Raw genomic sequence first — 22269 nt, forward strand, 5'->3', positions numbered from 1 at the left:
GTCTGGACACACATGCAAATTGGTTTACGAGCATCACACACGTGGCGCTCGTACAGGCAGTATTTCAGATGTTGTGTTTTATTTTTCTATTGTGTGATTATATCTCAACTCCGAAACTCCAAAATAACACTTAATACAATTAATACACTATGACACAAACACGGAGATAAACATGTTTTCTTTGTTGTTAGTAACTATGAATACTGAATTCGGGGAGATCATTTTAGATTTTTTTATAGTTCAACGTACAAATAAAAGATGGCTGCCCTAATAACAGAGCCAACTAGAGATATGAGATTGCATACCTTCCCTGCATTTCAATACATTCTAGTAATTCAATTAGAGACTTTGTTTTCCAGTAGGGCAGAACGGCTCCACCGGATTTTCCAAGTAGAAATAAAAAAGCGTGCGTCCGGGTCATACTTCAGTAATCAAACCTTGTGCACCACAGAGCGTCCCTCCTGATTGGCTGCTGACAGGAGGATGCACTAGCGTCTGGTTAGATAGAGGTTCAGCAGACTGGAGCAGAGAGCTTTCAAGCTCCAAACAGAAACGAGCCGCGCTTCATTCTATATATTTACGTTATTTTTAGTTCTGCCGTTAGGTCATTTTGAGCCATGACTTTGCATCGAATCATCCATTTCGGAAGCAGCCCCAGCTGAAATACTCTATAAATCTTAAGTTCTTAAAAGGATCCCATGTTGACTTGTGCACATGTGGCTGCAGCTGAAGGCAGGATTGGACAGAACAAGAAAAGTGCCCTCGCCTAGCTGTGTTTCAAACAGACACTCACAAGCACACACACGGCCCTATCCATTAGAACACCTTCTGTGTGTGTGTGTGAGTGAGTGAGTGAGTGAGTGAGTGAGTGAGTGAGTGAGTGAGTGAGTGAGTGAGAGAGAGTGAGAGAAAGGCCAGAGCTCTGTAATCCACTCATTTCCATCTCCTCATCCATATTCTGCCACAAGTAAACAATCTCACACACACACACACACACCCTGTCCCATGCATGGGTAATAGAGGTCAGCTCATTGCGAGAGAGTAATGTCGGTGGGCAAGCGAGCAAAGAGAAAGAGGGATTTGGTTGATTGGTTGCTTCTGCATGTCTGGCATATTCTCCTGTTCTTTGACCCCTCCCATGCAATTGCACACACACACACACACACACACACACACACACACACACACACACTGAGCTGGGGTCAGTCTGTCAGTTGCCTTCCATCCCAGCCCCTATTTCTTAAAGTGATTTCCTTTGTCCACCTGAAGTGCCGTTAAGAACACCCCCTAAAAATCAGCACTCTCATTTCATTTTCGTAACCTTTCCTTCTTCAGTCATTCCCCGAAGGCAAATTGTTAAAGGGACAGTTCGGGTTTCTTGTAGTGGGGTTGTACGGGACTCTTACGGCTGTCTGCACGCTCCCGGTTTGGAGAAACAAGAGCGAACAGGACAGCCCTTTCAGACGGGGACGTGAGGCCGATATCTATGCTCTAAGCTACAAGACTTCACTGACAACAGTGGTGATTCTAGCGAGCAGAAGAAGGGAGTTGCTGGTCTAACGTTGCCTCAATTTGTTCATTTGTTTGTGTGATTGTGTGACTTTGATTTTTTAAAAGAGTTAGTTTGGATTCACCAAAATCACACAATAAAAGAAACAAGCTAACCGATGGAGGCAGCGGTAGTCCAGCAACTTCCCAAATAATTGCTGTTTTTGTCGATGGAGTTTGGAAGCTTTGATGTTACGATAGCTGCATATCATGATTTTAGCTCCTCGTTGGAAAGGGCTGTCTGACAGCAAGATAAAGTGGTGAAAATGTACTAAATATAGCGTACACTTCAGCTGCCTCCACGCTGGGACAGACAGACCTTTAGTTTTTTGGGTTGTGTCAGTCCATCCGCTCCGTTCTTAATTCATTTATTGTGATACCTCAGGAACTCCTGGAGGGACTTCTTCAAATTTGGCACAAACGTCCACTTGGACTACAGGATGAACTGACTATGACAATTTCACATAAATATCTAATGGGATGAAGTGATGAAGTGATTTTGGTACTGGTCCGTACTGTCCCTGTAAGTTCTAAACGGTTGCAGTGTTCAGTGAGTCATTTTTCCTCTTATTGGAAACCTCACTTAAAAGTAATGACATCATTTGATTAAGGAAGGTCTAAAATGTATATATTTAAAAAAAAAAATTAATTTACAAAACATTACCAACTTTTGTGACGATATGCATGTTTGTAGCTTTACATGAGTATTATACATATTTCACCCGTCGTCACCTCTGGGAAGGCTGCACGCGATAAATGCTTAATTTAAATTAATCAATCAGCGTGTGTGTGTGTGTGTGTGTGTGTGTGTGTGTGTGTGTGTGTGTGTGTGATCCCCATATTAAATATCAGCAGAAGGGAGGACTGGTGAATAAGCAGAGCAGCTTGAGGCGTATCGATCAGGCACAGCGCTGCGAGGCATGTGTGTGCATGTGCGTGTTTGCCAAGCGCGGGGAAGCATTCGATAACTTGTTGTCTGTGAGGAGATCGTCCTTGTTTTTACTTTGTGTCTGAAGGGAAGAGATGTCGGCAGGTCCGTGTGTCAGACGGTGCTGATCGACTCTCTCTCACACACACACACACACACACACACACACACACACACACACACACAGCTGTTATATTACTGATGTCAGTCATGGAAAGGTGCTTCTTTCTCTGTTTACACAGCAGGGCTGCAAAGGACAGTTTAATCCGTCATCAGTGATTCCAGGTTTCTCTTCAGAGCTGTTGCTTACTGCAGCTGAAGTCGGTTTGATTTCATATTTTCAGACTGGGCACTTGCATTTGTTAACCAACTAATGTTGGTGAATGTTTTTAGGACATAAAGTAAATCGCTCAGTGGGAATCATCTCTCTCGCCTTAAGCTAGTTGCCAAGAAACTACCTTACCAGACTGTAGGCGTGTGTGTTGTTGCGCGTATGTTCCAGCTGAGCCCACCCGGAGCAGAACATGGCCTTAATCTAAGCATCCATTTAAAGGCAGCCAACTAGATGCTGAATGATTGCAATGGAACAAGCAGTCAGCTGGCTGGAACAATTCCCTGCCTCAGTCCTCCCCGCTCGCTGTAAATGCACGTATTTGTGGAGCTTCTGTGCCCCTCCGTCCCGAAATGAAAATGAGATTTGTCTCCTTTCGTTACATTGATACATTGTGTGTGTGTGTGTGTGTGTGTGTGTGTGTGTGTGTGTGTGTGTGTGTGTGTGTGTGTGTGTGTGTGTGTGTGTGTGTGTGCGCGCGCGCGCGTGCAGCGTTAGTGAAATCTCTCTCTCTCTCTGTGTCTCTGATCCCAGATGGGTAATGATCTGGTCGCCTCCCGGGGCGTCCTCGTTCCCTTGCTCATTCCCCCGCAAGATAAATGAGCTCTTGCACACACACACACACACACGCACATATGTACGACGCCTGAGACGCTCTTTCCCCTCCAAGATAAATGGCCCCTCCAATGCCGCCAATGCGATTGCTGCCAAATTTGGTGCTCCAGCTGGAACAATGCGGAGAGATTTCCATGTGGTTTCTGCAAATAATTGAATCTGTCCTCAATTTGGAAGTGATGAAGCTAGATTTCTGTTCTCCACATATGCACACACACACACTGCCCAGTCGCTCTTTATTGTCGTTGCTAAGCCACATATATCTCTCTCTCTCTCTCTCTCTCTCTCTCTCTTTCTCTCTCTCTCTCTCTCTTTCCCCATTTCTCTTTTCTTCCCATCCTTTGTCTCAATTTTTCTCAGGCACATACCAACCCCCCCCTCCTCTCCCCTTCCCTTTTGCCATCTGAGACCAACACACACACACACACACACACACACACACACACACAGAGATCGGGCAGGGGAAATCAATAGTGACTTAAATGTTTTATCATGGTGTGTCAGTGTAGTTAAGGCCTCGGTTAACAGGGCGCAGCAGAGAATGATGCTCTAAAGAGATTTACCACCGCTTTCTTCACACCTGCGTGTGAGAGATTTATTCCCCTACCTGGTGGATGAAAATATTTGCCAGGACATTGTGTTTTCTTAGAATTAATTCTTACGTAATTTCATCATTTGCCCCGTGCTTGTGTCGAGTGAGCGAGAGAGAGAGAGAGAGAGAGAGGCCAAAATCTAGGTAGACAGTAGATTAAGACACAGGGCTGATTGAGATGGATGGCGGAGGTCCTCTGCTACACACAGACACACACACACTAATGAAATGAGCAATTGCACCACACACGTCGGGGACAGAGCGCTAAATAGAGGGGAGGCCCGGCCATCTATCTGTCTCTGTCAGGCTGCCCTGCTCGCTCGTCACCACAGGGCCGAGTGGGGATGGAAACGCGCTGCAATTTCACTTCCTTTCACTCGCGTACATGCACACGGCATTAAAAACATTTAAAAAAAAAAAAAAAAAAAAAAGCCCCCGCGGGCCTGTAACTAAGTCGGAGTAGCAGCGCGTTGCCTGAGTTGTATTTCAGTATTTGTGCCGCAGGTTTTATGATGCCAGGTCTTCAGATCAAGGCCGTTCGGTTGAGACCTACCCAGGCAGAGCCCCACAGTGCAAACAGATCTGCAGTAAATATCTGTAATGGGGGGGGGGGGGGGGGGGGGGGGTATTCAGTCTGGTGTGGTGACGGCCAAATGCACTCAACAGAGAGTCCAAGACATCAGTCATTATGTGTAGACTGAGCTGTAGGTTTGCGTTCAGTTTTTCCATCTTGATCGAGATACTACGGAAGCCCAGAGAGGCAAGTGAGGCATTGTTTTTGTGTGATCCATTTTCTGAATCTGATCGAAATAGTTTTCTCTCCTGTGACTTAAGATCAGGGGAAAAATGATTTTTGACGGAATAAGTTCTTTGTTAAGTTTTGGCAGGTGTGTTTGTTGTTGTAATACTCCAGTGCACCACTAAGCCATGCGATACTAAAGGCCTGTATGCACATAGCGCCTTGTTCTGGCATAAAAGAGGGCGCTGGGGAGCGCTTTAAGCCAGTGTTTCTATGACAACAATATCTTGACAACATATCACCACCGTGGTATGATAGACGAGCATCGCTCCTCTGCTTTTTATTATCCATCTGAGCTACTGTATATTTGTTTTACATTGTTTTTTGACCATGAACCTCAAGCGGAGGGCGTCCTCTTCATACTCCGTATAGATGAGCTCGTCATCACTTTTAGGCACACGCGGTAAAGAAAAGTCTGACAACATGAAGTCTGATTTAGTTGTTCTTAACTTAAGCCACTGACACATTTTGAGAGTCTTCAACAGTAATGCACCGTGAGACTCACACCGTTTGCTTATGAGCCCATTCATTCATTTTTTTTACATCGCTGTATCACCTGCGTTCACACAACCTCGCAAATCCGGACCAGGACCAGATCTGTGTGCGGTCCACAGAGTGTTAAAGCAGCGTAAATACCTTGAGTCTCCCTCCGGGACCCGCGCTCACAGGAAGTTGCTGCCGCGACAGCTTAGACGGACGATGCTCCTGCCTGACATTTTAAGGTCGTAACCCAAATGAAACGTTAGCTTCTTTTCTGTAAGTCTACATGACATGTTTGCCCAGCCCGGGTCCCAGAGCGACCGCAATTTTTCTATATTTTTTGGCTCGCAAAGGCTGAAAAGGTTGAAAACTCCTGAGCCAGCTTAAACCAGTGAGTCACACAAACAGCATAAAGGGCTTAAACTCAAGGCTTTCTCCTTGCTAGTTGAGAGGCAGTTTATCTCGCTGCGTGTCACGTTTGGCCCCAGAGAGTTGTCTTTCCTTTTTCCTTTCCTCGGCACTGCAAAATCATCTCCTTTCTACCTCCATTAAATCTTTGCACCACCCATTACACCCCACCCCCCACCCCTCCCACCTCCATGTCCCCCTGTTTAGATGGCCACGGCCGCATAAAGATAGATTAGCATGTCTTTTTTCTTCTTTTTTTATAGCATTGAGAAATTAAACAACTTTTCAAGTGTGGTGCTCTATAAACCAGCTGTGCTAAATGAATATTCATGATGGCGATAGGATAGACAATAGAGAGGAGGCGGGAGAGGCCGGTGTTGTTGGGAGAAGAGTGAAACTTCTCTCCCCCTCTTTTGGCAGAGTTTTGTGCTCCACTGAGCGACAGAGGGCTTTATTGGAGCTTTTAAAAGAGAGCGAGAGCCTTGTTTTTAGGGATGAGCCCCATCTGGTCCCATCCGGTCCCATCCGGTCCCATCCGGTCCCGTCCGGTCCCATCCGGCCCGGAGCCCACTGCCGCTTTATAAGCTAGCAGGCTAATCAAGGCTAAATGGCTTTTTACAAGCCCGGGACTAATAAGAGGAGAGGGTAAAGCAGTTTATAGGGCATGGAGTGGCGAGTCAGTCCAGGAGTCCCGACTAGGTCTTTATAGACCCGGGATGGCGGCGAGGTTACAAGGGAGGAGCGGGAGCAGGTCGACAGTGTCCCAAACCAGCCTCAGTAATGTGCACAAAGGAAAGAGATATGAATCTCTATGAGCATCTATGACCTATCTAATCATTCCATTGTGTGAGGGATAATACCTGACGAATCAAAAGTCGTTCCACTATTAGATTGAGTGATAGAGAAGAAAAAAAAAACATCTCAAAGCTATAAAATTACTAAAAACATTAGGCTTCTTTGCTGAGCTTCACAGTGCAGTCTGGTGATGGCCATGCCAACCCTGTAATGTCAATCTTTAATTTCATCTAAAATGAAGCTTGTTTGAGGTCGGGAATCAAGGAAACAAGATGTGAATCTACTCGTTTTCAATAAAGATGGATTCACAGAAACCTGTCTCTGAACAGGAGAAAGTTCTACTTGCGCTGTAGCCTCTGCTGTTCGAGCATGCGGCAAATGAAGCCATATCCTGGGCCACACACACACACACACACACACACACACACACACACACACACACACACACAAAGCCACTTATCGTTCTATTCTGCTCTCACCCTCTCTTCTCTCTCTCTCTCTCTCTCCGCTTGTCCTTCCCCATCCAGATCAATACCATAGATCAGCAAGCTATCAGGCTGCAAAATGACCACATCACCATAAACACACACGCCCGCTCCCATTTTAACACACACACACTGATATTGCATCTCGCCAGAGAGCGAGCGGATGGCTATAATAAACACAGGCCGGCTCGTGCGGCCTCGTCTCGCTGCGCCAAATCATCATCATCACCACCAGCAGCGGCGGCAGCGTTGGTGGTCTGAGCGGCGGCCCTATTGATTTAGTTATGGCTGCTTCATATGCTGTCGGACAGAGTTAAATGCACATTTTCTGCGATCACACCGCACATTAATCAGAGGCTGCTTAGAGGCAGGAAGAAAAGGGAGGACGGCGGATAGAACGAGGGAGGGATGAAAGTGAGGATGCGAGGAGATAAATACACGGGGAAGGAAATAAATTGCGAGGGGGTGGAAACACGAGAGAGGAGACGCAGATCGCGGGAGGTGAACGTGAGGTGTTAGAGAAGGAGGACAGGGCACTTTGCTTCAAGTCAAAACATTTTAAAAGATGGTGGGGTTGAGCGTGGGAAGGTGGGCTAATGTCTGTGAATGGGTCTGATTTTACTTTGTCAATAGTTACACTCTGTTATAATGTCAAAGCTAAACATCTCTCCCTCTGTCCCCCCCCCCCCCCCCCAGGGTGACGGAGGAGGAGTCCACGGCAACCACCATGGAGGCCCTGAAGGCCCGAATCAGAGAGCTGGAGAGGCAGATACTGAGAGGAGACCGATACAAGTGTCTCATCTGCATGGTGAGTATGACAGTCCCACAGCAGCATAGTGCCGATACAGGGATTGGTGGGTTAAGGAGTAGAAGCTAGTTTCCCACAATCCCTGAGGAATACCCCCCTCCCCCAAACCAGTAACCAAGAAGAATGCTGCTCTTTGCTCTGTTTGAGCTAAATGAACAGCACCTCATATTATCAAATCTAGCAACCTTCCAGCCAGTTGCACCATGTCCAAATCCAGTGGCTGGATCCTCCAAATTCTGCTTTGGAGGCCCACCCCCCCAATTTACTGTGTATAGGACACAACCGCTGCAAACCAAAGTATCCCATAACTCACTGCACGTTGGCCAGTTTTTGAAAAGGAGGCTTGGTCCACAGCCCCCGTACAGGCCCACAGTCAGTGTCAAATCATCTGTTGTAGTTCTCGCCACTCTTCTTTCTTTTCACATATTTTATATTGTTCTCAGTGAGGAAAAAAACAACCCCATTGCTGAATTGAAGTGACCAGATCTGTGTTCTGGTGATTTTTCTTGTTCCACCCTTTTTGGCAGCAGTCTTGTATCAAAGGTGTGAAAGTGTTGTTGAAGTGTGCATGTAGGGAGCTGTCTGCACCTCATTCCCCTCCGTTTGCGGATGTCTTAAGTAGCTCTCCGTTGCTGTCGTGTTGGTGGTGGTTTTCTGCTCTTGCATGGCTTTTTGCGAGTCAAAGTGAATGTGTGCCGGGACGGGAGACTCCAGTAGGAAATGCAGAACGTCCCTCAGAAGCCGAGCTGAGATGCATTCATGGACAGGCAGCACATTGAAGACGTTATATCTAGAGTGTGATGTTCAGGTGATTGGAGCTCAATAGTATCAGCCACATGTTCATCCTCGATGAATGAGGGACACTGTCAATATTCATGTTCATCAGATACAGACCCCCCCCCCCCCCCCCCCATGTCAGAGTTTGTGTTCCCTGCTTTGTGTCAAGCACCCATCCCGTCATCCTCCAAGCTGCAGTGCGGTGTCAAGTGTGGGGGGAAAAAAGCGGGTAATTAACCGCGCATCCTAAAGGTCACCGGGTGCCCGAGGTGACACGGAGGGCAAGGCACAGCGATCGATCACTCACTGCCCCCCCGTGGACGTGAGGCTCTCCTCCGCTCATCCGTCACTGTCCCTCATCTCTCACTCACAATGTTCTCACACACACACACACACACACACACACACACACACACACACACACACACACAGGCGTCTTACTTCTAATCCGTCTTTGTCTATCCCTAACTCGTCACCAAGCCCCCCCCCCTTCTTACTCGTCGTGGTTTGTCTGATGTAAAAGTCATCAGGAAGGATTTGAGAGAAGCTGGCAAAACACTTCAAGTTATTAGCCACCGTAACACACGGTAGCTGTGTGCAAGAAGGAAACAAGTGCTCTCCTGAAGGAAACAAGTGCTCTCCTGCTGCAGCCAAGTTGGCTCAAGTTCCTACTCCGTACAGGGGTTTGGTCTCATCAGTGGATTTCTACCTCCATCTACTGGTCATCTGAGACCTTGTTTTGTTAACATATATTAATGTAATCTTTTCTAAAATAAAGATAAACATAACCCTAAGTAACCAAGGAAGAGCTACTGTAAACATGAATCAAAGCCATACATTTCAACTAGCCAGTGTCATCATGTTGGTGTTCTCCATTGCCCGTGACTTCTAGTTTTGTTCTTCTTGATAATAATCTATATTGATAGTGAAGGTAAATAAGGAGCACCGTAAACACATTCCTGTATTGGCATTGTCAACGGAAGTTAAGTGGGCAATTAAACCATTTAAAGCTGCAACAATAAGTCCATTAATGTTGGAACTGATCAGCAGAAAAACAAAATCCATATTCTCTGGTTTCAGCTTCTCAAATGTGAGTTTTAGGTCCTCTCTGATAGAAAACTGAATAGATTGGGTTTTGGAACGTAATGGACGGATTAACCGACAACAGAAATAGATACTAACCCTAACCCCTCTACTTCAGAGCAGTGTTTGTGTCCGTGGGTAATGAAGGCATCCCTACATTTTGCAGTATCCCAGCTCTAACCAATGGGATCCTAAGCCAAAAACGCTACTTTATCCATTTTGGGGTAGTTTTTTTCCGAGTCACCTATCAACGTTCAGCAACTTAGCCGAGTCACCAGCATTCATATTTCTCATTATTTGGCAAAGCAAAGTCAGTGCGAACGCAGAAAGCAGTTTGTTCATCGTCTGTCCAAGCCGAACGCGCTCCCGTGTGTGTGTGTGTGTGTGTGTGTGTGTGTGTGTGTGTGTGTGTGTGTGTGTGTGTGTGTGTGTGTGTGTGTGTCAGTCACACACCGCGGTGTGTGTGTGCGTGTGCGCGATCAGTACAAACCCCGCCTTTATGATTAGCTGCCACCTTTCGCCCCCCTCCTACCTCTTCCCTTTCCTCACCCACCCCAACCCCTCCCTTCCACACAGAGGAAGCCTGCAATCCAGTCAGGCGCAGAGATCAAGAGCCTAGGGGTGTGGCCAGGGCCCCGGCCACTGGCCAATGAGGTCGGAGAGAGGCAGCCTAAGTCCCTCCCCCTCGGCCTGTACTGCCTGTACAGGGGCCTTGTGATCGGTGGCTACGGCAGCGGCATAAAGAGGCTCCTCCCGCAGCCCTTACGGAGGGTAAGGCACTCCCTCCCTCCTCCGCTCCCCCTACCCCTCTTCCCTCCCTCATCTCTCCGTTCTTTTCGAGAGGAAAAGAAAATAGGATTGGGTTCACTCATGGCTCTCTCTCCCTCATCTTGTTCTCCCTCTGCCTGCCTCCCTCCGTCTCTGCTCGATGCCTGCCCAATATCGTGTCCGTGTGTGTGGTTGTGTCAGTGACCTGCAGGTTGCCGGTTCAGTTGCCCCCCATCCCCATCCCACCCCACCCAACATGCTGCCTTGCTCAGTGGTTCTGTGGCTGCTGGCTGTGTTGTTTCGATGGTTAGTGGTTTGCAGCTGTCGGTCAGGGAACGTGCAGTGTTGTTTTGGTGGTTACCTGGCATGTGTGTGTTGGTACAATTTGGTGTAATTTCACCCCCCCCCCCACTTCTCTCTCGGTTCCCAGGACTCCTACACGATGCCGCTCACCTCCATCCAGTGCTGGCACGTCCACTGCGAAGAATGCTGGCTCAGGACTCTGGTACGCACAAACTCATCCACGCACACACACACAAAGACACACACGCTCTCTCCTCGGTGCTTCAGGGCAGCTCCTCAAAACCTGCAGTTATTGCAGCCTCATTTCATAGTCAGTGAGTTTCTCTCTGAAGCCGTGTCCTGTGGGGAGGAACTAAAATGGAATATTCCTCATATGACCTGTTCTCTCACTACACACACACACACACACACAGACACAATCCAGGCAATGCAAACACTTCCAGTTCTCAGCGGGGGGAAATGGTCCCCAAAAGGCTTGTTAACATGTTGGAATAAAGTGGTCAACTCCAACCTCCAATGACTTCTACACAGTGCCTCGGGTCTGCACACGCACACACACACACACACACACACACACACACACACACACGAACGAGCGCAGTGGTTTTGTTGGTTATTAGTTATCTTAATGTATTCAGTAGTGTGTAATTAGCTGGGGCCAATGTGGTAAATGGAGCGCAGTGTTCCTGCAGCAGAGAGGGTAAAGAGTCTCCTCGTTGGCTTCCTTTGGTTTCTTTGCTGTTGTCTCCTCTTTTCCTCTCTCTCACCTCACCGTCTTCTTTATTTCCTCTTCTATTCCCTTTCCTCCCCACAATCTCTTCCCTCTCACCTCAGTGGCTCTATCTACTGTACTGAACACCATCAATTGCCAGTTGTGACACAACAATTACCAATGAGCAGTTGCCCACCTGTAGCTCCCGTGGATATTATACTCGTAATAATTAATAATAATTAATTAAACACACACACACACACACAGGAAAACAGGCACGGCAACACCTGTCCAAGTAAGCTTTTGTTCCCTCCCAGTTTTCGTCAATAGAAAACAATTCCACCATAAATTGGTGCATAAAACTTGCAGGAAATGAAGTGTTGTAGCGCCTCCCGCCATCCCTGCCAGAAAGCAGTCACGTCGCCATTCCAGTCAAACAATATCTCTGTTTTCAGCCATCCAACAAAGGCTACAGCGGTTTGGTCTCGTCTGAATGCTAGCGTAGTACCAAAATTGCCCAGAATACGATCCATACAATCACCACTAACTTTGGCATTTGATTAATTTAAATTAAGCTGCTTAAGGTTGACGGCTTAGTTTTTAAACAAACTAAAAGTAAAATGAGGCACATGGCCGTAATGATGGCTGCCCTGCGCTAACGATTGTCTGGAACACACATCCGAAACAGGATCGATACTGATTCATGAAGAACTTCACGTGGCTACAACAACGCCTTCAGTGCGTCTTTCATAAATTTCTTGAGTCGAGTAAAGAGGCCGTAAGAAGACATTCTTGAACGAGGCCCATTGTTTCCATCTCGCCATGGACGTGCGTGCGTGTGCTGCTGTCTCAGGTCTAATGGATGGGGCATTAAACTCGTAGCCTGGAGACAGCTATAAAAAAACAAAACGGGAGGGCCAGGCTGATGAAAGTAAATGCCTGGGAATCTAGTTAACGTCAGCCCGGCCCCTCGCCGCTTTAATGAGCAAGGCAGCTGCAGCGCAGCGCGACGGGCACACGCCCACGCACACTTGCCCGCCCACGCTGAAACGAGAGTAACGCCGCATCGACACGGTGTGCAAACAAAACAAGAGGACTCGATTGACACTAGCATAAAACCTTTAACCCACACCTGACGCTGCCGTAGAAAACTTCTCCTCCTCTTCCTCCTCTTGTCTTTATTCTCTCTTGAGACATGAAGAGACCGCGTTGGGCGCTCCGGAGCCACAAATCCTCTTAGCGGGAGCTTGTGAGATCCGTCGGACTCCTCGCACCACAGCGGTCCTCTCGAGTGTGTCCGCGTTCGCCCTTCAGACCACCTCCGCCCCGTGCCCCCACTCCAAAGACTTTATTCAGCGGCTTACAGGAAAAGAAGCCCATAAAGCCTTTGGGGTCATGTGAACCTGCACATTATTTGTACCGACCGGCAGGGCATTCAGGTACTCGGGTAATGAGATCTCTGCGTTCCGTTGGACCCGTGTTAGATGTCACACACACAGTGTTTCTCTTGAGGGGGAAAAGATGTAACTAGCACGCTGTGTATGTTTTACACGTCTTCTACACACATCACAGTGGACTGATGAAAGTCTCCGCATACCAGAGAGATACTTCTGGGACCTCCAGATAGTCCACATATTCTATCGTAGCCATGAGAATTCATGACATAAAGACAGCCAGCGGAAAAGAAAGGAGCTGACTGGTGGACAGGTGGAGGACAGTGGCGGAGGGACCACCCCGGTCGGAATGCGTTGCCTATTATCACCTGCTGCTTCGGTGCAGATGGCACACTATCAAAGCGGCTGTGAGATGGTGCTCTGCTGCTAACAGGCCAGTTTACGATCTCAAAGAGAGAAGAGGAAGTTGGGAGTGGGGGGGGGGGGGGTGGAATCAACCAAATATACAACATAGTATCGAGATATTTTGCATGGCAATATGGTATCCATACACAGCCTTTTATTAAATATATGATTAATATTGCAATTACATATTAAACCTCTTTTTTCAGTCCACTAGATGGTGCTGTTATGGGTGAATTCAGCAAGATTGAACTGTAGACTGTAAAACAAACAGTTCGGTCAGTCAGGTGCTGATGTTGACAAATTGCATAATTTGCAGTAAAAAAAAAGTGATGTGTTGTCACAATACACGGCGTATGGCAACATGTTTCAAATCATAATATCGTATCATGACTTAAGTATAGAGATAACTTCTAGAGCTATGTCTATATAATGTTTAAAAAAACATGTTCAGATTGCTTGTTTTGTCTGACCTCACCTTCATCAACAGCTGGAAATACAGATGGAAAATCATATGCATTTGTGAAGTGACCTAGATATCACCTTATTCAGTGACTCATTTCCTTAACAACAATGCTAACTTTTGTCTCTCCATCCATCATAGGGGAACAAGAAGCTGTGCCCGCAGTGCAACACCATCACCTCACCCGGAGACCTGAGGCGCGTCTACTTGTAGAAGAGCACACGTACACACACACACCTTCCCTCCCCCCACCAGCGCCTCTTCATCGTTCTGAGCCGTTCCTCCTCTCATCCTGGATTTCATCGCCTCAATGACATCGCCCCTCCGTTTGTTTCCCCCTCTCTTCCGTGGCCTGGGTTGCCAGCTCCACAAAAAAAAACAACTCTGAGAGCGAACAGAGAGGAGACGGCTGTCTCTGAGACTCCACTGGCTCTTTGTTTTTTTTTCGTTTTTTGGGAGGCTAAAAACTAGAAACTGAATGACTGACTGAGCAGAGCTCACTGACTCTCCGGCTGGCAGCATGGCCTCCCACCGAAACAAAAAAATACAAATAAAGAAAAGGTGGACCGCTGGCCAACGGGCTCGTTCCCGCCGCCTCACTGACGTACATGTGACACGGGGGTATGGACCACTGGAGGACTGTTGAGTCAGTGGAGAACCCCCCCAACACCCTGCCGGACCCTGCTGAGACTGGGAAGCTTCCTGCTGCTGAAGCTGGACCTGAAAGGAACTTCTTCATACAGAATATAAAGACCCCCCCCCCCCCCCCCCCCCCCAGCTCTTCTTTGACATTTCGATGGTGCTGGACAACGGGCTCTACCCTGAAGACTCGACAGAAAGCTTCTTTTTTTGTTTTGTGTTAAGTATCCCAGAGAGACAGAAAACTCTAATCTTCATGCCCCATGTTGCTTCAGAGAATTAAAAAAAATGGGCCTGTCCATTAAAACCAAGCTTTCAACCAAACTGAGAATAACCTCACAACCTAGAAAAAGGAGTTTGACACTCCTCTTCCTCCTCCTCCTCCACCACCTCTTCTTCTTCTTCTCCTCGTGAGCCCTTCCCTCCTCCTCCTCCTCTTCCTCCCTTTTGTGGTGTTCTAGTGAAGTAAACCAAAATTTCTCCCCCTCCAAGATGCAGTGCAAGCACATGTAATATAGTTCTATGTATGTTTACAATGTTGGGTGTAAATGACATAGAGTTCACACACACATGTACACACATGCACACACACACACACACACACACACACACACACACACACACACACACACACACACAGAAGTATATAATATCAAAGTCCTGTTGTAAGTTGGAAGGGTCTGGGAATGATGTTTGGGGAGAAAAAAAAATGGCTGGAATAAAAGAAGCCTTCTGTATTTTTAAGAAAAAAAAAGATCATTTGAAGATCGGTTATTTCACTGTACAGGAATAAAAAATGTAAGTAATAATAAACTACTCAAGACTAGATGGTCAAGATTTAGGTGGTGTAATTATTTTCTGCAGAGGGACCCTGAAAAACAGTCGGACTTTTTTTGAATGGAGAGACTCTCATTGGCCAAGATTTACTGCGGACAAGCCTCTTCTTTTCACCTCCATCTCTGCTTCCTCAGTTGGAGTAACACCATGCTCAGATTACAGTCTAGAAACGTTTTGTTTTCACCCCCTACATGTTTCAAAAGCAAGCTTTTTCCATTGTTTTTCTTCATACTGCTAAAAACGCTGCGGAAAGGTCCCAAAAATGGCAACCCCTGAAGGGCAGGTTCTTTCTAGCGATGAGTGAAGTCTCTGGAAAGGAAGGATGGGCTGAGGCTGAACTGGCAACTTCCGGAACCCGCAGCATTTTCTCCCCCCCCCCCCCCCCCTTCCCCTTTACGGCAGCAGCTGCAGCAGCAACCAAGGTGGTGGTGTGCTTTGTGTATGTAAAACTATGTATTCTGTGACGTCTGTATTGTTGTAAGAAATGCTGAAAAAAAAAAGAAAAAATAAAACTTCTCAAATACCGCGAGTGTTCTGGTTTGCACACTGGGTGGTTGTTAAAATACGAGAAATGTTCCTGTGTTCTCTGAAATAAAGCTGAGGAAGATGGCCTTAATGCAGAAGACGCCTTTTCTGTTCATGTGCTTGTTGATAGACTTTGTGTGTCGTCTTTTTGTCTGTAGTCGATCTCCATCCACTCTGAAGTGATGTACGGTTTAAACACTGAACTTTTGTTTTCATAGAAAAATGAATGGAGTCTGGCACCCTTCTTTGTAACAGAACACATCATTCAAAGCACGAGTTGTTTTCTACTGATGAACCTTTATTTTGTTGTATTTATATCACTGTGAAGTTGCACATCCTGGTAGTTTAAACGCTGGGCAGGAAATCAGGATGTGGTGCCACGTTATTGAATTCACCGTTTATTCGAACCTGCCCCAAAAATGACTTTGACAAAAATGATTTATGTCCACATTGACTTTTTTTTCGAGATTAAAGTCGCAAAGTTACAAGATTGCCATCACACTTTTATGAGAATAAAGTCATAATATTGCTAAAAAAAAGAAAACAGGCAGGTGTGCCTCTCATAGTGCAGATACCCAGATAAAGTTGGTGTTTAATCAAAATACCATAACTGACAGTAAACCTGAGGCCAGCTATTATTCCAGCGGTATTGAGAGATCTTAGGTAAGCCATGTATTGTCTGGTGTGTGCAGTGTACAAGTAGTTTAATGGGACGGCATACGTAAACATTACACAGTGTAGAAGGGGGGAGGGCTCAAGAGCAAGTTTTTAGCCCCACGGTCCCCTCAAAGGTTAGCGTGGCCATGCAAAACCTTTTACCACACAACATGACCACACACCAAAATAACAGTGCATTTACACAATACACCAATATTTTCACACTAGCATCAATCCATTTGCTAAGTGTGTAACTCCATATACGCAAGCTTCTAGGAGATGCTGACATGCAAAATGCCCTGTTTTCCATAAGGTGAAATAATACCACATATTTATGTGTTTAGATCGGTGTCAGAGGGAGTCGTTAGGACAAGTGTTGTCAGATGCTAATAAAGTTTTATTGCAAGAGTGGAAACCACAGCAGGGGGGTGAGTCTTGCTTGAGTATTTTGTAGTCTCCAAGACCACACTGATGCCATCATCAGGGTTGTTTTATTAATAATATGAATATCATAACACCATTTGGCTGAGAAGAGGGGCAAGACCACAATCTGACACATAACTATATTTTCCTATCACACTGTGACATCTAGGAGCAATAACACAGACACTACTACTGTTATCTGAGCGTCAGTGTGTTATTATAGCTGCTCTCATGTGTGTGGTCATGAAGCAGATACAGGAGACAGCATCGCCACCTAGAGGACACAGTCACTGCTCTCTCTGTCTCTATAAAACTCCACTTAATCCCATTACTGCTATCAAGGCAGCTGTCAGCAGATCGCCAGATGCCTGCATACTCTTGTTAAACAGTGTTATAGAAACCAACCCTGCCAAACATCAGAGCTAGATTAGCCGCTAGTAACTTTACCTCACAAGAATTACAAACAATCCCCATCATCGCGCTCAGATCTGCGTCCAAGCCCGTTTACACAGGCCAAGGTGAGGCCTTAACAGACCCCAGCCCTGCCCAGTAAGCGCTCCTGTAACTGCTGTCAGATGCTTATAAAGTTGCGGTGAATGTACTGACAATATTTTGTCAGCAGGAGATGAAGTTTGTCGAATATCCCGGAATTGTGTTGAGTGTTCTGGACAAGACTACTGCAATATTATGTGAGTGTATATGAATATACAGCATTATTTAATAATTAAGTTATTTTAGACAGTGATACTTTTTCATATAATTATTGTTGTGTCTGTGTGTTTGTCATGTAAATGTTACCCAACCCAATGAAAACGACTTGACAGCTGGTAAGATGCTACTTAGCGGGGTTAGCATGTTGTTAGCTAACGCTAGCCAGAGGTGTAATGTCATGTTATGTCGCTTTGTAAACTGTGGTAACTTTTAGCTGAGGAAGCTCGTTTTGGGTTTGTTTTGTGGCTCAGGCGGCATGCTAGTGGGCTTATTTACTGGTAATTTAGCTGGTTGCTGCTTGCTAGCATGGTGTTAGCTTGTGCTGCTCTGTGGCGCCCTAATTTAAATTGGGCGAGGGAGCTGGTTTGGTTTGTTGTTCGGTGGATCAAGCCGAGTGCTCTTGGTGCCATGGGGGGGCTTACACCAATGGGTGAAACACCATTTTCAACACGATTGTGTTAGTTTAAGTCATATGCATATTTTTTTTTAACATTTTGTAATCACTAAAAATGTACTCATAGGGGTCATAGCAACACACTACCACGCGCTCAACACTGCCCTTCCTTGGGGCCCGCGAGCATTACGGCGGCCATGACGCAGTTGCGTCACACACACAAGTCACGGCTACTGGCGTACAGAATCACCGGTGATCACCTGGTTCACGGTAAAGAACACCACACCCTACCACTGGGCAAGGAAGGCAACTAAAAGGGCCCCAAACAGCTAACGTCATAGATTTGGCATGGTGTTTAGATATAAACACTATTTAATTGTTAAAAGCCTACTTCTTCAACATTACTTCTACTTCAGACGCTATGTTGGATGTTATGAAAACAATGTACCGCATTGCGCAAATGTACGTGGAACGTAAGGAAAACAACGCCCAGTTACTGGAACGTTTAGAAAAAACAACCTACCGAGAACAGTTGCGGAAAGTTCTGTGAGCCGTATTTTTTTTGCCCAAAAATGAACGGTTATGGAAAGTTCTGGAAGCCTTCCTACATAACTTAAAGGGAACATTCGCAGTGGGGGGTCCCGAACCGAAAATCGTAAACTGGGAAGTATAGAAGTGTGCTTTCACTCTTCACTTGAAGTATATGTGTGTATACACATCTTAACAGTGGTACTGGTTAATAGTTTTACATTAGAAACATATTTGAGTACATCTTCTACCACTGCAATTACCAACATTCCAAGTTAGGAAAAGGAGATTGGCAAAGGTGCTTTGCTGGCAGTAATCGGTTATCAGCGAGGAATTCACTCTCGGCAGGGGGGAAAACACGTCCACGTCAAGTAGTCCTGGTTTCAACATAATGTGCAGCACACATTCCAAATCGGCATATTAGTGGCTTGCCTTGACAAAACCACCGCGGTTATAAAGCAGAGCCTGGATTTAATGAGTGGAGGTAAATGTACACAATTTGATTTGCAGTGGTAGAGTGGCGCTGTTCCTGTGTAGGCATCTGAATATTGTATAACGGGCTGTAATCACTTCTAATTCTACACATGGAATAAGTGTATTCAGCAACATGTTAGGAGTCACACTATGGTAATGCAAATAGAACATATGCTGTAATTTAACCATTCAAAAAAATCATTCGAAAGTCTAGATTATTCATCAAAAATATTTTATTTCACAAAGTAGTCTGATGAACAATAGTATGTGTGTGTGTGTGTGTGTGTGTGTGTGTGTGTGTTTTTGAATCCCATGTCCATGGAAATGTGTTTTGGAGGTCAGACAGTGTGTCCTATACTGTGGATGTACACAGTATGGTGGAGTCATTATTGGCATTTTACAAACACACACACACACACACACACGCACAGGCCGATCAATATTGACAGTACTCTCCCTGCCGTTCCTTTCTTCACCTCCCATAGACACCCATACATATGATTTGTTCACAATGAGCATGCATAGACCCATAGATACACACTCACAAGTGCACACACACACACATACACACACACACACACACAGTTTGACACAAACTACATATTGATTCAATCACTGACTTACTCTGGGCGGCTGAAGACAATAGTACTGGCCAGTTCAACTAGAGTGCTTGTGTGTGTGTGTGTGTGTGTGTGTGTGTGTGTGTGTGTGTGTGTGTGTGTGTGTGTGTGTGAGAGAGAAGCTCCAGGTTAGATGTCAGAGGTACGAGGAAATCTATCCAAGAGGCGCCTGAAGAAAGAGGCAGGAAATTGAACCAGTTGACAGAAGAACCCCCTCAAGGCTGGTTCAGAGTCATTAAGGCCATTTAGCTCATCAGCTAGCTCCACCCAAAACCACAAGCTGAGTTCCACAGGTTTTTGAGTCCTCTGCCCGTGTTCTATTGTATGCATCAGTTGAGCAAAAAAAAAATGTAGTTACATTGCAAAACTATGGAAAATGTGGATGAGGGAATTGTGCAACAAATGGCAACGGAGTGAGACAGAAATATTCTGTGAGATACAGTTTACCACCAACAAATACAATTGCTCCCATTTAAACCTTGAACAAATTTAAAGTTAATGAAACCAATGGGAGAATGCTTCAGTCACCTGGCAACTTCAAAAAGAAAAGAAAACATCCACAGTAAACCAGTGGTACACATACTCAATTTTGAGGTACTTGTACATTACTTGTTTTCACATTTTATCTACTTTATACTTCTACCTCACTACATTTGACAGCCACATACATGAGTACTTGTATATCAACAAATGTTGATTATACTTGAATACTTTATGGAAGTATCACTTTGATTGGAACACTTTTTACTCTACCTTTTCCGAAGTGACGACTTCTTCCACCACTGCAGTACATATGCAGTGTTATTCACCTAATAGGCCGACACATTTACAAGCATACATGGTCTCTGCCTCCCACCTATGGAGATGGAACCTGTCGTCCTGCAGTGACACTAAGTCTCCACAGGGTGGCAGTGTTAGATAGCAAACAGCCTCCCACCATGTCATGCAACATCCCTTTTCTTTATTACATTTAACTTGATAAAATATGTGATATTCTCTATTCCTATATTTGATTTGTACTCAGTTGTCTTGCACAGGATGGCAAGATGTGTACTAGATTTCCTAAAGGACAGTGATGTGAACATTGAGTGTTTGAAGCGATGTCAGACTGTCAGAAGCAGCGAAGTTGATACAAATTTACGCTAAAGCTCAGAGTAGGAATACAAGTATCCAGTATGCGGGAAATGACAGAGCGAGGTCATCTCATCTGTTTCATCTGCTCCATCTGTCCTCCTTTCATCTTGGCAAGCCCCCCCGGGGTAGAACACTGGCCCACTGTGTCGGGGTGTGTGTGTGTGTGTGTGTGTGTGTGTGTGTGTGTGTGTGGGGGGGGGGGGGGGGGGGGGGGGTCTCGAGGTCTTGCCACAAGATCCCCATATCTTGAAAGGGGGAGATGACAACATGAGATACTGGTGAAAAGGAGTAACACCGGTGTGTGGAACACGAGTATGTGAGTGTTGAGTCCCCCCCTCCCAAAAAAAAGAAAACCTGTGATATTGTATTCTTCTCTTTTATTCCTGAAATTGTTTTGTTTCCATTGCTGAAATGAGAAGCGTTGGGCCTTCTATTTCACTTAACAGCACCCTCACTACTGCATCCTATGATCCGTGGATGTCTGTTTTATTGTAATGTGAAGAAATAGTTTGTTTGTATCAGGGGTCATGGAGTGGGATTGACTTGTTCTGGTATGAAGGAGTCACCATGTACCACTATTATCAAGCATGGAAATAGAACTCGTATTGGAGTGTAGACCTGTCCTCAGATCTCATTTTTGTGGGATCAGATGCCATTTTTGTAACATCATCATTATTTTACATAGGGATAGTCAAACCGTGAGCCATACAGGAACAGCCCCCCCCCCCCATTGGTGTCCCGAAAAAAGGTGATGGAGATGGGTAATGTTAATCACACAGTGTATGGACAGCCGCAGAGAGAGCAGCCGTTATTGTTTAAAAGCAACAAGACGATTGGCTCAAAGGTCTCATGCCAAAAATCTGATTGGTTGAATTGAAAAGTGTGACCGCCCTCTCAGTCAGAGTGAGCATGAAGATGGTCGTCTCGGTTGAACGTTCACTCAGCTTTGTATGACAATAACCGTAGTTACATTTACTCCATTACATGTGCTCAAGTAACCTTAAAGTAACTTTTTTATGAATTTTTTTATGAATTCCTCCACATGACTCCATCCGTAGCGCTAGCAGCTAATATTTACAGACACATTAACATGCATCGGACTCCGGTTGTGGACTGGTCTTATGTCAGTACATTGGAGAACCGCGCCATGGGTTAGTGTGTCAATGCTCATAAGTTTAATAACGTATACACACAGTATATAATGCTTCCAAACTACTCCTGCGGTCTGTCATGATGTAAATATTCAAATGGTGTACATTTAACTACTCACGCTTTATGTAGCCTAACTTCACCCCAGTTTTTTGGCAACTCTACCCGCCTCTGTTTCAGACCGATGATGATGGTTGGGAACAAAGAACAAGTCAAATGTATATCAACACCAGCTTGAGAGCAAGAGCTGCAACACCTATAAATCCAGACACACACAAAATACAAACAGGCAACCATACAGAGATTAATAAAGAATATAAACGTAATACCCACAACCTGCTAAAAACACATTTCAGCGCTTCACATGCACAGGTGTGTAATGACACAACTGTTTCTCAACAAGTCATCGTGGCCGTTGATGCTGGGTACACAGTCGCGTTTGATGTGGCGTATGCAAAGCGACAACTCACATCCTGTTCTGCCGTAA

At 45.7% G+C, this 22269-nt stretch overlaps 1 protein-coding gene across 7 annotated transcripts in view; it reads left to right on the forward strand.

Annotated features, from left to right (window-relative positions):
* rnf220a (ring finger protein 220a) overlaps positions 1-15783 on the forward strand; it is a 167429-nt gene extending 151646 nt beyond the window's left edge. For 4 of the 7 annotated variants that reach the window (XM_068737873.1, XM_068737872.1, XM_068737874.1 and 1 more), the window contains 4 exons: positions 7678-7789; positions 10226-10420; positions 10848-10922; positions 13833-15783. In XM_068737873.1, the coding sequence (XP_068593974.1) occupies positions 7678-7789; positions 10226-10420; positions 10848-10922; positions 13833-13904 (454 nt within the window). In that variant the 3' untranslated portion in view covers positions 13905-15783. The remainder of the gene's footprint in view (positions 1-7677; positions 7790-10225; positions 10421-10847; positions 10923-13832) is intronic. The other 3 variants (XM_068737878.1, XM_068737876.1, XM_068737877.1) reach the window with 1 other exon arrangement.
* Positions 15784-22269: the final 6486 nt, after the last annotated feature.

Source organism: Cebidichthys violaceus, unplaced genomic scaffold (assembly GCF_023349555.1).
Source record: "Cebidichthys violaceus isolate CVI_PGR_0920_01 unplaced genomic scaffold, fCebVio1.0.p SCAF_8, whole genome shotgun sequence".
Classification (NCBI taxonomy): Eukaryota; Metazoa; Chordata; class Actinopteri; order Perciformes; family Stichaeidae; genus Cebidichthys; species Cebidichthys violaceus.